This window comes from Podarcis melisellensis (genome assembly GCF_964234715.1).
Source record: "Podarcis melisellensis genome assembly, chromosome: 2".
Lineage (NCBI taxonomy): Eukaryota > Metazoa > Chordata > Lepidosauria > Squamata > Lacertidae > Podarcis > Podarcis melisellensis.
In genome coordinates, this window is record NC_138529.1 from 122,189,605 (window position 1) to 122,204,895 (window position 15,291).

The 15,291-nt window shown below is 44.6% G+C and overlaps 2 protein-coding genes and 2 long non-coding RNA genes across 17 annotated transcripts in view; 1 reads left to right on the top strand and 3 right to left on the bottom strand.

The window, feature by feature from the left end:
- The window catches only part of LOC309365476, a 40,604-nt gene extending 35,365 nt beyond the window's left edge, over positions 1 to 5,239 (top strand). Inside the window, exon 3 of the long non-coding RNA XR_014166183.1 lies at positions 5,050 to 5,239. This is a non-coding gene — a long non-coding RNA (uncharacterized lncRNA). The remainder of the gene's footprint in view (positions 1 to 5,049) is intronic.
- Positions 1 to 7,291, bottom strand: part of LOC309364389 (uncharacterized protein) — a gene marked incomplete at its 3' end in the record, with an annotated part of 50,545 nt that extends 43,254 nt beyond the window's left edge. For 2 of the 4 annotated variants that reach the window (XM_081901564.1, XM_081901563.1), the window contains exons 1-2: positions 7,139 to 7,291; positions 5,268 to 5,441 (exon numbers count right to left, since the gene is read on the bottom strand). In XM_081901564.1, the coding sequence (XP_081757690.1) occupies positions 5,268 to 5,400 (133 nt within the window). In that variant the 5' untranslated portion in view covers positions 5,401 to 5,441; positions 7,139 to 7,291. The remainder of the gene's footprint in view (positions 1 to 5,267; positions 5,442 to 7,138) is intronic. The other 2 variants (XM_081901566.1, XM_081901568.1) reach the window with 2 other exon arrangements.
- LOC309365482 overlaps positions 1 to 10,980 on the bottom strand; it is a 75,202-nt gene extending 64,222 nt beyond the window's left edge. The window contains exon 1 of the long non-coding RNA XR_014166189.1: positions 10,619 to 10,980. This is a non-coding gene — a long non-coding RNA (uncharacterized lncRNA). The remainder of the gene's footprint in view (positions 1 to 10,618) is intronic.
- A 2,474-nt stretch (positions 10,981 to 13,454) lies between these two features.
- Positions 13,455 to 15,291, bottom strand: part of LOC309364399 (uncharacterized protein) — a 152,254-nt gene continuing 150,417 nt past the window's right edge. For all 11 annotated transcript variants that reach the window (XM_081901600.1, XM_081901602.1, XM_081901597.1 and 8 more), the window contains one exon: positions 13,455 to 15,203. In XM_081901600.1, coding sequence (XP_081757726.1) covers positions 13,887 to 15,203 — 1,317 coding nt within the window. In that variant the 3' untranslated portion in view covers positions 13,455 to 13,886. The remainder of the gene's footprint in view (positions 15,204 to 15,291) is intronic.

The window sequence follows — 15,291 nt, forward strand, 5'->3', positions numbered from 1 at the left end:
GGATTTTTGCATTGGGTCACCCCAAATTCACCATCAGATCACATAGCATGTCCATGGCTACAGCCTGCACCAAAAAAATCACGCACCCACTGTTGCCTGGGGCTGCAATGGTGCAAAAACGTGGTTACAAAGCATGGATCCACAGGGATTCTCAGGATCTTTGCATTGGGTCACCCCAAATTCACCATCAGATCACATAGCATGTCCATGGCTACAGCCTGCACCAAAAAAATCACACACCCACTGTTGCCTGGGGCTGCAATGGTGCAAAAACGTGGTTACAAAGCATGGATCCACAGGGATTCTCAGGATCTTTGCATTGGGTCACCCCAAATTCACCATCAGATCACATGTCTGTGGCCACAGCATGAAGCCCAAAAATGATACATCCACTGTTTCATTCAGAATGTTTTTTCCCTTGTTTTCCTCCTCTAAAAACGATGTGCGTGTTATGGTCAGGTGCGTGTTATAGAGCGAAAAATACGGTAAATAGGTACCGCTCCGGCAGGAAGATAAATGGCGTTTCCGTGCACTGCTCTGGTTTTGCCAGAAGCAGCATAGTCATGCTGGCCACATGACCTGGAAAAACTGTCTGCAGACAAACGTCGGCTCCCCTGGCCAATAAATCAACCCTAGAGTCATTCACGACTGGACTTTTTGTTTTTTGTTTTTATTTTCCATGCTATTTCCTCATTGATTACCATTGAATATTGTGATTGTAATAATTTTATCTCCTGCTTTACTATTTCTTTATTTAATGTTTTTATTAATTCTTTTTCTTCTATTTTATGTAAAATCTCTTTGTTTTTCTTCTTTTTTACCTTAATTTTCTTGAATGAATAGGCCTCTCATCACCGCTTTGCTTGTGTCCCAGACTATTTGGAGTTTGGTCTCATTATTCAAATTTTGTTCAAAATATTCACTTATTGTCTTTTCTGTCCTTTCCAGAAAGATTTTATCATCTAATATTTCTTCATTCAGTCTCCACCGAAAGGTGGACTGAGTGTCTTTCTGTATTTCCATAATTATAGAATCATGGTCTGACATTGTTTTTGGATCTATTTCAATTTTTTTGATTCTTGACTCTAATTCCTTAGAGACCCAAACTGCATCCAGTCGGGCACTGCTTCCATAAACATGAGAGAAAAAAGTGAACTGTTTTTCAAATGGATGCTTAATTCTCCAAATATCTATCAATTTTACATTTTCTGTCATTTCAAAAAGAGTTTTGGGAATTCTACCTTCTTTCGTGTCTTTCTTCCTATCGTTCTGTCTTTCTCTAGTGATGGGACGTCATTAAGATCTCCCAGCACTATTATTTTCTCATCTGCAAATTCTAGCAATTCTGATTCTAAATCCTGAATTTTTAAAATTTATTTTCATTTTTATTTATTTTCATTTCATTTTTTTCTCCCTCAACTTTAATTTGTACCATTAATTTTCCCCCTTTCTCATCCTTTTGAATTAATTGTGGTTCAAGTGCAGGTTTTATGTGCAAAACAATTCGACGTTTTTTGGAAACATCTGATGCAATAAATTGGCTCCCTAATTCTTATTACTCAAGATTTTCTCATGCTTTCTTGCAACATGAGTCTCCTGTAGGCAAATTATATCCAAATTCAGTTTTAAAACTTCATGCCACACCCTGTTCCTTTTAACATTATTGTTAAGGCCATTGACATGCCAGTTAGTAATTTAAGTTTGCCATGATCTGGTTCATTTTTAAAAGATTTGCTTTTTTGCCCTGTTCTTTCAGTCTTTTCCAGTTCATCTCTTTGCATCTCAAAGGGGCTTCTGAAGTCTCTCCCTGAGCTTTGAAACTCTGGGTCTTTGCCATGTTTATCCAGAAATTCCTGTACCTGACTCTCCGACATCAATCTGAATCTCTTTTTCCTATAAGTAAAGGAAACTCCCTCCGGGAATTCCCATTTATAATTTATACCTGCTCCTCTTAGAATTGATGTCAGGTTTGATACTTCCTTCAGCCCTCCTGTCTTTTTCTCACTCTTGCCTTGTATACAACAGTTCTCCCACCAATCCAATTCCCACACCCTTTTAAACCAAACTGTAGTAACACTTTCAAATTTACAGAATTATAAAAGTTCCACAATATCCAAAAGAGAGAGAGAAAAGTGGGCAATACCAATATACAACCTACAAAAAAAATAAAAAACCAGGCCACAACAAAAGTCTAATAGTTACCATTGTTCAAACTCACTGTTACATTGTCTCCTTGATGATGATTAAGCACTTGGCAAACTTCTAGTTATATTATAATCCACAATGTGTCTTGTAATCCAAAATTTGAACTGTGAGTTCAAATATTTTCCAGACGTATTTATAATCCAAATTAGATTTATAATCCAAATGGTAATTGTAATCCAATATATGCTATTTCTCTCAGTTTTTATTCCAATACAGGACCTGGTCTTTAAAAATAAATCCCGTTTTTCCCCCTTTCTCCTACTCCAGCTCTTACCAGGCACCTCCCCTCCCTGGGATTACCTCCCAGTTATGGAAAAGTGTCCTCCTGCCAAGCTTTGGTAGGACTTGCCAAGATCCAGGGTCCTTTTTAGAGGTTTTTTAAAAAAGAATTTGCAATGTTTCCAAGCCTTTCAGTGCTTTCATTCATAAAATCTGCATCCCCATTCAAAAAAACAGAGTACTCCAATCGCTTCCTGTATCTTCCTTTTTAGGAATCAAAGAACAAAGAGCTACAGTTTCTTCTTGTATCCAGAGTACATAGTGTTAATAGGTAGCAAAGTAACAAAGTGCAGTTTAAAAAGTATCTAAAGACTGGTGTGTCTCCAAAGATTTTTCCCCATTCACAAGCCTGTACTGCAAAATCTTCCCTTCAAAAGACAGAAGCTGACTTCCTGTTTAGATTCTGTCTTTGCCACTTCCGGGTTGGCACCATCGCCGAATGGCGGACTCCCTCCGAGCTCCAGAGGGAGCCTGCTCGGCAGGGGCTGGGTTCTACCGCTTCGGCGTCGCGGGGACTCTCAAAAACCATGGGCGCTGAAACCCATGGGCATGGTGACTCGGCGGGCACCGTTTGCGCCCCCCCGACCCGCGAAGGAGCCTTTTTAAAGGCTATGGAGCGGGTGCCGGGGGGGGTGTGGTGCTATGAGTCCTCCGCTTCCCCTGCCGAGCGAAGCCGCATGCCATTTGGCGGAGAGCGCTGACTTCTTCCATTGAAAATTCAGATTAAAAGAACAACCCGTGAGTAATTGGAAACTGGACTTAAAAAAGGAAAAAACTTTAAATTTTAAATTCGGAGCGAGCGGGGGAGGTGCAAAAAGGAAGTCAGTCTCCCCCCTGTCGTAGAGGATTTAAAGCAAAGGATTTAACAACTAAGATCGAGTGCTACCTAAGTTTGATAAAGCTACTAATTTCACGATGGAAAATTATAAGACTGGGCTGGAGGAGAAAAGTAGAATGTGAGCTAAAATGCAAACCCCCCCCCCGGGAACCGGGAGCGATCCGCGAGAGCGCCGAGAGAGGAGAAACAGAGGCTTTGACAGCTGTCAAATGAGCTGTCAAAGCCGAAGAGTAAAAAGAGAACTTTGTTATGAGGACTTTGCCGGTTACATTTGTTACAAATTAGATATAAATTGTTTAAAATAAGGAATAACAAGTTACTTTGACTGTTGGGTGTGATCTGAAAGGAAACTGAGTAACTATAATCCCTCTAGAGGGGCTGTGGGACATTACAAGTATTGCTGGCATGGAATTTTAACTGGATTTTTTATCTCCTGGGAAACTGCAGAAATGGAACACTATTTTGTCTACAGAGGTCTCTACACTAAAGGAGACAATAGACTTATCTATTGAAGAATGGAAGGGACTTGACGTAAAGTTTTGTTCCTGAATAACAAAGCCTCTGTGGGAGATTTAGAAGCTTTTGGAATTGGAACATTTTTGCAGGAGAGCAGGAAAAGAAACTAGAGAAAAGTGAGGAGAGAGAATAATAAGAACAACATGAACAATAAGAATTGGACAAAAAATGGACCTTTTTGAGATAGAGTTCTTCCAAGATTGGACGCTCGAAACTAAAGATGATCAAAAAGACGGCAAAGACTATTTAAAAAGACGGCAAAGTGGACTTGTGAAGGATTTCGGCCTAGATGTGGGATCTCCAGGATGACAACAGGCATTGATGGACATTGGGGAACGCAACCGGGAAAGGGGGGAGGGAAATTTGGAATCCAAAGGGTGTTAAATTATACTTTTTTCTATTTTCTTTTATTTATTTATTTTTCTTTTTTCTATTTTCTTTTATTTTAATCTGTTCTGCATATTAAAGAGGGGAACTCGTGGAAGGGAGCGGGGTCGGTTTTAGGGGAGGGAAAAACATTCTTAACATTGGGTTAATTGTAATAAGTTTAAAATTTGGGGTAAGAACTTGTTGAATTTATTTGAAGGAATTGGAATACAAGAGGGGGTGGGGTGGGGAAGTCCTGGAAGGATGTTAATGAAAATAAGGTTATAGAATGGATGTTCTATTTCTTTTCTTTTTTTTTTGTTATATTTGAAAATGTTCAATAAATACTATTTTTAAAAAAATAGATTCTGTCTTTGCCAAATCTAAATTAAATCCAATTCTTTTTATTTTGAAAAGTCCATTGTTGTTGACAATACCTTTTTTCCTTTGAAAGTCTGCTGCTTCAGGTGGCGATTTGTGGTTTCAGGTTTCTGAGCTGCGCTGGAGCCACGGGCAGGCTCAGGCCACTGTCTCTCACACACACACACCCACGCACTACCAATGCAGCGTTGGGGCTCCGGCAATCGCGGCAAGCCTCTTCACGCCCAGCTGATCCCCTCAACACCCCACTACCTGTAGGGCACTTTTTTGGGGGGGTGTCTAACCCTGGCACTCACCCCCACTGCTCAAAAGCCCCAGTAACGTCCCTCTTTTAGACAGACGACTCACACTGCCTTGCCATTTCCCTTCACTGACAAATCGGAAGCCCAGGATCAGGTTACTTTCAAGAATCATGACTTCCAGTGCTGCCTGAAGGATCGGTAAGTTGTCTGACATTGGTAGAGCAGTCAATCACGGTGCTGGTTTTAGACATTTTGAGCTGCCAATACATCGTGGTGGCCGGGGGGCTGTGATGTATTCCTAGCTCAAATTGCCTGCAGATGACAAAGGCGCAGGCAGGCAGGCAGGTGGAGGAGCCCAAAATGGTGCCCCCCTGAACAAGCCCCAATACCTCTCTGGCTCCATCCATCCATGTTCCCATCTCCACTCCCCTGGAACTCACCAGATCTCTCAGAGGTCCCTGGGAGGGAATGCTCAGAGGTTGTGAGGAGGGATGCAGGAGACAACCTGACCAGGTCAACCGTCCATCTTCCCCCTTCCATCCTTACGAGCTTTGCAGGATCCGTCTCTTTCATCCTTTCTGAGCAGTCAAGAAGCCAAAACAAGCTGCAGGGTCCTGGGAGACAGTAAGAAACAAAGGGAGCCTCAGAGGCCCTGCAGGGATCCTCTTTCCCTAGATATTCTCCTGCCCCTGGAGAAGCACAAATGGGGCAGCCCCTTCCCAAGAGAAGCCCCATTTCTAAACATCTCCAGTGATTCCAATTTCTTCTGTATGCTCCTCACCCCACTTGCAAGCCTGGCATGCTCTGCACAGTAGTGACCTGAGAATAGATCCCATTGAAAGCACTGAGGACTATTGACAGAACTTCGTAGAAAAACCAGTCACCGTCCTGTCCCCAAGCCTGAAAACTGAAACCCCAGATCATGGGCAAAAAATAGCAGAGTAGATATTACATATAAATGCCCCCATACTGGGTGCTTTGTATGATATGCTCTGTTCACAATATTTGAGGTCTCTCATCACAAGCCAGACAGATGTTGTGGTCGTATCCGCCTCTGTCAGGAGTAGCAAATCTATACGTGAAAGCAGAGGAGCCGGTGATGCCACATTTTTGAAATATCAGGAAACTAATACACCTCTCCTCCTTAGATATCGTCTGTGCTTATACACCATCTTCGCAAGTCTCCAGTCTTGAAATGTGGCCCCCACCCTGGCACGGAAGCAATCAAAGTATAGATCTTCCCCATGTCCTAAATCTGCAGTGTTCTTAGGAACACCAGGCATGCATATCCTCCAAAAACTTCAGAGGTGAGCTTTACGCTCCTCTTGTGACAAGATTCCCAAATCTTAGGGTAGCTTGATAGAGCTAGTCTATTTTGAGATAGTACCAATGTCCCCTGTTAGTAGTAGGAGCCACACAATGACTGATAATCCCTCTTTTGTCCCAGAAGGTGGGGAGTAGGTGTCTTTTATCCTTGCTTTATTCTTCTTGATAATACATAAATAAATGTCCCCTTCTGTATCTTACATTTTTCTAAGAGAGTATTATTCACAATCATGCTTGCCATGTATAGATTATTTCCCTTTAGAAAAGTCTCTCCAATCCATGGCTCCTGCAGGAGGGAGTTCCAGTTTTACCTACGCACTGTGGAAGTTATGAGTTTAATGCGAATAAAACATTCTGCAACAGCATGAGCTGCAGAGAAACTCCAGGATGGGGAACATCCTTAAAAGCTCCCTCTGGGATCAGAGAGAGAAACGTTTGCAGACCTGCCACCCAGAGCCCCCTCCTTCTCCTCCCTGCACTGCCTCACCCCCTTCAGGACAAGATCTTGGGGTCCTTAAGGCGGCTTTCCACCCTCTCCTCTCAAGGAAGGCAGCTCCGTTCCCTTGAGCCCTGGCAAGCCCAGTGCAGCCAGCTCAGCCCTCTGGCTCTCCCCTTTTCTCCACGGAGGGGCCCCAGGCGGGGCCCCTGCCCAGAGAGGCTTCCCTTGAGGCTCTGGGCTGGAGACCTGAGCTGATCTGGAGGAGGAATATTCTGGCAGGGGGAAAGGCCGGCCTGGCAGGGGCTCCTCCACTGGAAGGGGCATTCTGGGCATGCCCTCCCCCCCCAGACCCCTCCCTCCTTCCCCAAAGAGGATGCCAAGGAAGAGCAGAGCTGCAGACCCCCTGGAAACTCGCCCCCTCCCAGGCTTGGCAGAGAGGAATGGGGGGGCAGGACCCTCTGCTCCCAGACTCGGGGGTCTCCCCCTGCAGCCCCGGGACCCCCTTCTCCCATGGGCACCCCAAGGGGGGAGAGAGAGGAGACTCACCGGATTCTGCCCAGGAGGGAAACCGAGGCAGCGCGGGGAGGAGACAAGAGAGAAAAGACGGGACTGGGCACGGAGGGAGGGGATTCTCCTCTGGAGGACCCGCCCCGCCTCTCTACTTCCTGTCCTCTCTAGGACTCCGGCTCTGTTCCATTTAACCCTTCGCAAGCTGAGCACAGCCCCCTGGCTGGCTGGCTGTCCTCCTTCCCTCCCAGAATCCGGGGGTCCGGGGCATGTGCAGAGTTCTCTGTGATTCTCGGCTCAGAGGCCCTGAAGACAGCAGCTTAGTGCCCTGCGCCCAGATGGGTGGGGTAGAAATAAAATAATAATAATGCTTCAGCTGGGTTCTGGGTTCAAGACCCACTTTAGGCATCGCAAAGGGTTGGACTGGAGGACCCTCGACCCCTCTGTGGATCTGTTAAATGCAAATAAATCAATCAGAACACTCCCCACTTGGAGAACTCGCTCCAGACTCAGAAAGGGACCTTCAGCGGGGACAAAGGTCGGGTTCTGCATTCAGGCAGGAAGACTCGGAGGCCCAAATATCCGATGGGGCGCCCCCACCTGGCTGCTCTCCCTCCCGCCCCCTCCCCAAATTCTGGAGGAGTGTTGGAGGCAGCTTCCTTCCCGCTGTTTCCGATTCAACTTCAGAATCTTAGAATTCAGAGAACCGTAGAATTCTGGACTTGGAAGGGACCCCTGAGGGTCATCTAGTCCAGGCGGGGGGAGGTGGGGCGGCATGGCCAGGATCCGGGAGGGGAATTTGGCCCGGGATAGTCCCTCCGCTTTCCTGGAAGCCTAGTCCTGAAGAGGGCCTCTTCGCTTGGGGGGAGCCTGGTCCCCTTTGGCTCTGCTTTGTCCCCAGCGATGCCCAAGCGGATCCTCCATGGACAGAGCCAGTCTACCTTGCAACGGGGGAGAAGGAGAAGATGCTCTTCAACTCCTGCTTGCGGAGTTCCCGGGGGGGGGGGCTGGTCCTGATCCAGCAGGGCTCTTCTTATGGAGCCTCCAGGCCCACAGGCACTCTACCCAGACGGCTCTGTTCTGTGGGGCGTTGGGCTGCTGTGAGGACAGGAGGCTGGGCTAGGGGGGAGGGGTCCCCTTGGTCCGGACCCAGATGCTGCTGATGATGCTGCTGATGATTTGGGGCTCTCCTGAGGCCCTTCCGCTCCTAGAATCACACCCAGGGGCCATCTAGTACACCCCCTTTTTCTCCTCCTCTTCGCAGGAGCACCATTTGCCTCTGGTGGCCAAGCTGGGCTTCTGGTTCCTGGAGGAGGCTGGGGGCAGAGGCTCAGTCATGCCCACTGCCCTCAAGCAGCGCCCCGCCATTTTGTTCCTGCCCCCATCCAGGAGACGCCTGGAAGAATCAGTCCTGGAGTCCGAGTTGCCCCCGGAGGTCGAGGCCTGCCTGGTCTTCCAGGTCCTGGGTCTGGAGACCCCCACCCTTAAAATAAAAACCAGGCCCTTTGCAAAGCCCAGCCTGCCCCCTTCCCATCCCTGCTTCTCCTTCACCTTGAAGCACCTCTAAATTCAGCCTCACTGTGATATACCCATTTCACAGGCACCACAACTGAGGCTGGGAAACTGCACCCATTTCGCTGTGGGGCTGATGCGGCATTTCCCAACCAGGGCATGAGTTAATTATTATGCCCCCCCCCCCACACACACACCCTTGATTTGTCTCCTTTCCAGCACTCCTGCGTTAAGAAGTAAAATTAAATTAAATGATTCTCTGGACCTTCAGTGTCAGCAAACGCTCCTTCCCCAATCTCTGTTTTTAAACCACCAGTGTCAGAATTGCTTTCTTTGGAGGTTTTCCAAATGGAGGCTGGAAGGCCAAATGTCAGGGATTCCTTATTGCAGGGGGTGGGACTAGATGTCCGTTGAGGTCCAACCTCACAGTTGTTTACTATTATTATTTGTTTCTTTTTAAAAGATCAGTGTTGAACAACACTAAACAACACCACACTATATCATTATAAGAGTTAACAATTCCAATTCCATATATGCTTATCTAATGTCTAGGTGATATTATTATCCAAAAACATGTATGTTGATTCCTAACCTACTATATTTGGTATAAATGCATTCCAACTCTACAACTCTTTCTGATCATTTTATAATGGCCTTGTAGCGGATCCCACCTCAAGCCTCCCATTAATAAAGTTGCATTATGTCCCTGCTAATGGCCCCCAATGAAATATAGTGGATCCGCCTCACAGTACGCCCATTAAACGAATTTCTGTCATTGACCACAGCATCTCTTGTGTGAAGGAAAACTTGGTGATTTAGAATCTTGGTCTGAAGCTGAACAAACACAGAAATTTCTATTTACCCAGAAAAACCTGCTGTCAGGAGATGTCTTCTTTCTGGCGGAAGTCAACTTATTCTTCCGCTCCGCTTGCCAAAAAGCAGTTGCTCCACTTCAGGCAGATGTTCTGCTTTCTAGAAACGGGGGCCAAATGTTCCCTGGGTTTTTGCTCCTTCCCTCTTGTTCCTTCCCTGAGTTTTGTCCCCATTCAATCCTAGGGACGCAGCCCTGCTTCCATCACACATTCAGACTTGGGGGGGTTCGTGAGCCAGGGGCCCTTTTCCTCTGCTCTCCTCCCTCTCAGCCACTCATAACCCACCTACTTTCAGCAGCCAGAAGCATCATAACCAGACACTGGAGAGACTTGTCAGGAGTAAGAATGGACCAATGGTACCAAATAGTATGGGAAGCAGCCTTACTAGAAAAAATAATAAAAATGATTTGGAAGGGGGGGAAATGGGCTCTGCTTCGGCATGCTGTGCCCCCTCCCCAACCATCTGTAAACTAAACTTCACGGTAAGAAAAAATTCTATCTTAAAATGTATTGCTGATTCATTTTTTGAAAGTTTTAAAGAGTTGTTTCTACCAATAATTATATTCAGTCTCATTATAAATCACTTTTTTATTTTTTTAAAATCCTGTCATGTATATGTAGTAGAAATTCAAAAAGTGGTTCCCAGACTGGAGGTTATCCACACAGAAACCCAAAAGAAAAGGAGGAAGTCTCCAAGTGGAAATACAGCCTTTACTGAAATACAAATGTGTCTGCAAAGAAGCACATCCGTCATTCCTTTTTTTTAGTTAAAATATTTTATTAACATATAAAACGCATACATGTACACAGTACATAAAGTGGTACCTCAGGTTACATATGCTTCAGGTTACATACGTTTCAGGTTACAGACTCCGCTAACCCAGAAATAGTACCTCAGGTTAAGAACTTTCCTTCAGGATGAGAACAGAAATCGTGTTCCGGCGGCAGCAGGAGGCCCCATTAGCTAAAGTGGTGCTTCAGGTTAAGAACAGTTTCAGGTTCAGAACGGACCTCCGGAACGAATTAAGTTCTTAACCCGAGGTACCACTCTGTAAACAATACCTTATTTCCTAACATAAAGCATACCTAACATTACTCTATATTATACTTACCTATACTATACAAACAAACACACCTACCCCACATGAACAGCCACAAGGTGACTTGAGCCAGTGTGGTGTAGTGGTTAAGAGCGGTAGACTCTTAATCTGGGGAACCGGATTCGCTTCCCTGCTCCTCCACCTCACTGTTTGTTGTGGGGGAGGAAGGGAAAGGAGAATGTTAGCCGCTTTGAGACTCCTTTGGGTAGTGATAAAGCAGGATATCAAATCCAAACTCTTCTTCTTCCAGCCATTCTTGTTACGCTACTTTATTTTTCCAATTGACTTAAACACATTTCATTATTTCTTTAATCTCTTCTATCTTAACTTTACTCTTTTCACTCTAATCATGTTCTGAATTCTCTGTCTTCACTTGCTCCTCTTTTACCTCGCATTCTAGGAGTACTTTTAGATTAGATTAAGTACTCATCCAATCTTGAAATTTCTTTCTCAAATCCCTTTTGTTTATCTTTTGCCAATCTCTGATTAATTTAAAGAACTGCAGCCAATTGTTCAAATATCTCCTAACTTCCTTATATTTTTTCAATTTAAGTTTATTATTTTCCTTTTCCAGTAATCCTTATATGCTGCCCAGTTGTTATTCATATTCTTTCTCTTTACGGTCATGATTTCTAAGGTGAGGTCCACCAAGGTGTTTTTGTGAGAATCAGAACTTACAGGGTTAAACAGCTCTAGGTATCGTCCTGCCTACTAAGAGATGTGGCTTAGTCATGCTGGCCACATGACCCGGAAGCTCCCTCAGCCAATAAAGCGAGATAATCGCTGCAACCCGAGTCAGCCCGACTGGAACTAATGGTCAAGGGTCCCTTTATCTTTACCTAAAGCTTCTTTAGATTAGGAAGAAGCCAGTGTATGGACCTGTTATTTATTGCACCTACACAAGGCACACCACTGCTGCAATACTCTGCTTGAAACTGGGAGGAGGAGGAGGAGGAAGAAGAAGAGGAGGAGGAGGAGGAGTTTGGATTTGATATCCCGCCTTTCACTCCCTTTAAGAAGTCTCAAAGCGGCTAACATTCTCCTTTCCCTTCCTCCCCCACAACAAACACTCTGTGAGGTGAGTGGGGCTGAGAGACTTCAAAGAAGCATGACTGGCCCAAGGTCACCCAGCAGCTGCATGTGGAGGAGCGAAGACGCGAACCCGATTCCCCAGATTATGAGACTTCCGCTTTTAACCACTACACCACACTGGCTCGAGTCCAGTGGCACAGGGAAGTATGAAGGATGGCCAGAAATCATAGCAGGCTGTGCAAGAAACCTGCTTAAATCCAATAGTTTTGGGTTCTAGGATCCCTTTATATACATCCATATTTTATACAATGATTTCCTTGTAATATGATCCAGAAAACCCTTGTGGACTCTATCCTTTCCATCTATTAGGTATGCATACCATCCAAATCGAGTGCCTACGTCCTCCAGATCTAACTCATCAGTTTCCTTTAACTTAATCCACTCCTTTAAGCAGGTCAGAGCTGCTGCAGCATGATATAATTCCAGGCCACATAGGTCAAATCCGCCTCTCTTTCTCCGATCAATAAGTAATTTATATTTTATTCTAGGTTTTTTTTGGATGGAATGGCAAATTGCACATCATTCCTATTCACCAATCAAAGGATCGCAGCAATCTTAATAGTTGCAACCCAATGTCATCATCCTGAACTAACCAAAATCATTTGGCTCTTCAGATAAGCCCCGGTCATAATATCATATGTCCTCCATGTTCTACTCTTTTTCTCCATTTTGTCTTTCTATATGTTAGGAGAAGTGACAGCTCAGTTGTGGTTACTTGGGACTAACTTCCTTATGGGATAGTTCATATAGTTAGACACTTTTGTAACCCAAGTCTGCCTTCAGAGATGCATCTGTGAACTGAATGAGTAAACCACTTTTATATTGACTTTAACAAGATTGTGTCCTATCTTTTTATGAGGGAGAAGAAGGGATCTTACCAGAAATCCTATATTCAAAGAGGCTTAACAAGCCTGCAACAAGCTAACCACCCTGCTAATTTAAAAAGTTTGAAACTTGGGCTAAAGTGTTGCCACAGGAACTAGGGAGCTAAAGATGCTTTTCTGGCAGTGGGACAAAAATGTCACAGATAAAATCCTGAGAGGAGAAACCGGAAAACACTGGAAAACACTGGTTCCTTCCAGAAGGTTTTGTTCTTTTCTGCTGAGGCAGCTGGATTTATTATGATTTGTGTTTTGTTATCTCAAGGTCACACAGAGCCAGAAAGATAAATCTGTGAGCTCTAACTTTTCTAACTTTCACATCTGCTAAGGCCCCTGAAGCTTTATTCTGTAACGAAGCTGAAAAACCTTTAGTAGAAAGTTCTTCTTTTGCCAATTAACTTTGCCTCTGCCTGATTTATGGAGAACCAGATGCATCCACTCCAAACAAGCTTCTGCAGTTCTGCTCTCCATCCAGACATGGAGCACCTTGGCATTGAAGACCAAGACGGGTCCCAGAAAGAGAGACCGAGGTGAATGTGTGGGTCATAAGCTGGGAGTCGTTGGAAAGGAGTCGCTGGGAGAGTCAGAAGGTTCTGTTGAGCAGGTAAGGGAAGAACAGGAGGAGAGAGAAAGAGCTCCATGGAAAGACAAGGCTGCGTTGGGATGAGCTGGTGTGGGAATTATCGGCAGAGAAAAAGGTACATCCCGCAAAAGGGGATGCAGTGCAACTCCTGAAACTGTTCACAACACAAGCTATGAGCTCGCATGAGGAAAGGGATTTAATATGCATTCTTCCCCACCCCCAGTGGATTAGGAGAGAAGATAAATAAAAGAAGAGGAAGCAGGATTGGATGAACATTAAAAAGGACAATAATTTTGGACTGTGACTTGACTGAGATTTGTTGGAGCAGTTTTAATAAGGCTTTATAGAAACTGGACCTAGAAACTGGAGAAATACTAATTTGGATTATTAGACAATCATAATAAGAGTCATATTGCACTATCTGAGTGGTTAAGATTTGAAGGCTGGGCTGGGGGGGGTGGAATGTAGGGAAAGTGCCATCTTGCTAAAGGGGAGGAAAAAGGCTGGATACTAAATACAGCTGGGTTTATCCAGTAGTGCATATTCTGAATAATTATTGCTACAGTGGAACGATCACTCAGGGTGGGAGACAGGGAGAAGAGGGGGCACCCAGGGGAGCCTGCCTTTCTATGTGTTGACAAATGATATGATACAAATGTGATAAAGGGTATTTTTAGTTACACTCTTGCCCTTTCTATTTTCTATACAAATGTGTTTTGTAAGGGTTGTTCAATAATGTTTGCGTTATTATGTTTCTTTTTTTAGTTTTCCCTCTGTATGAATTCTTTGATGGGAAGTGAGAAAATCCTTCTGAATGAAGCTCTTTTCACATTCCAAGCACTGATATGGTTTTTCCCCTGTATGAATTCTTTGATGGGTCTTGAGATGGGTGCTTTGACTGAAGTTTTTCCCACATTCACAGCATTGATATGGTTTCTCCCCTGTATGAATTCTTTGATGGGAAGTGAGATGGGCCCCCTGGCTGAAGCTCTTTCCACATTCAAAGCACTGATAGGGTTTCTCCCCCGTATGACGTTTTTGATGCAAACTAAGACCCTGCATATACCTGAAATTCTTTCCACATTCCAGGCATGGATATGGTTTCTCCCCTGTATGAATTCTGTGATGGGAAGTAAGCTGCATCCTCTTAGTGAAGCTTTTTCCACATTCCAAGCACTGATATGGTTTCTCGCCTGTATGGACTCTTTGATGGCAAGTGAGATCACCTCTCTGACGAAAGCTCTTTCCACATTCCAAGCACTGATGGGGTTTCTCCCCTGTATGAATTCTGTTATGGGAAGTGAGCTGCACCCTCTTACGAAAGCTCTTTCCACATTCCAAGCACTGATGGGGTTTCTTCCCTGTATGAATTCTTTGATGGGAAGTGAGATGTGCACTTTGACTAAAGCGCTTTCCACATTCCAAGCACTGATAGGGTTTCTCCCCTGTATGAATTCTTTGATGGCAAGTGAGAATCTCTCTGTGACTGAAGCTCTTCCCACATTTCAAGCACTGATAAGGTTTCTCCCGTGTATGAACTCTATGATGCATAATTAGATTGGAACTTTGACTGAAGCTCTTTCCGCATTCTAAGCATTGATAGGGTTTCTTCCCTGTATGAATTCTTTGATGGGAAGTGAGACTGGAACTGTGACGAAAGCTCTTTCCACACTCAAGGCATTGAAAAGGTTTCTCCCCTGTATGAATTATTTGATGGATACTGAGACCATCCTTCCGATTAAAGCTCTTTCCGCATTCTAAGCACTGATAGGGTTTCTCCCCTTTATGAATTCCTTGATGGGAAGTGAGACTGGAACTGTGACGAAAGCTCTTTCCACACTCAAGGCATTGAAAGGGTTTCTCCCCTGTATGAATTCTTTGATGGATACTGAGACCATCTTTCCGATTGAAGCTCTTTCCACACTTTAAGCACTCATAGGGTTTCTCCCCTGTATGAATTCTTTGATGGGAAGTGAGATGTACCTTCCAACTGAAGCTCTTTCCACATTCCAAGCACTGATAGGGTTTCTCCCCTGTATGAATTCTTTGATGGCAAGTCAGATTCTGACGGTGATTGAAGCTCTTCCCACATTCTCTGCACTGATACAATTTCTCTCCGCTGTTAGTTCTTTCATGTGAAGAGATTCTATCC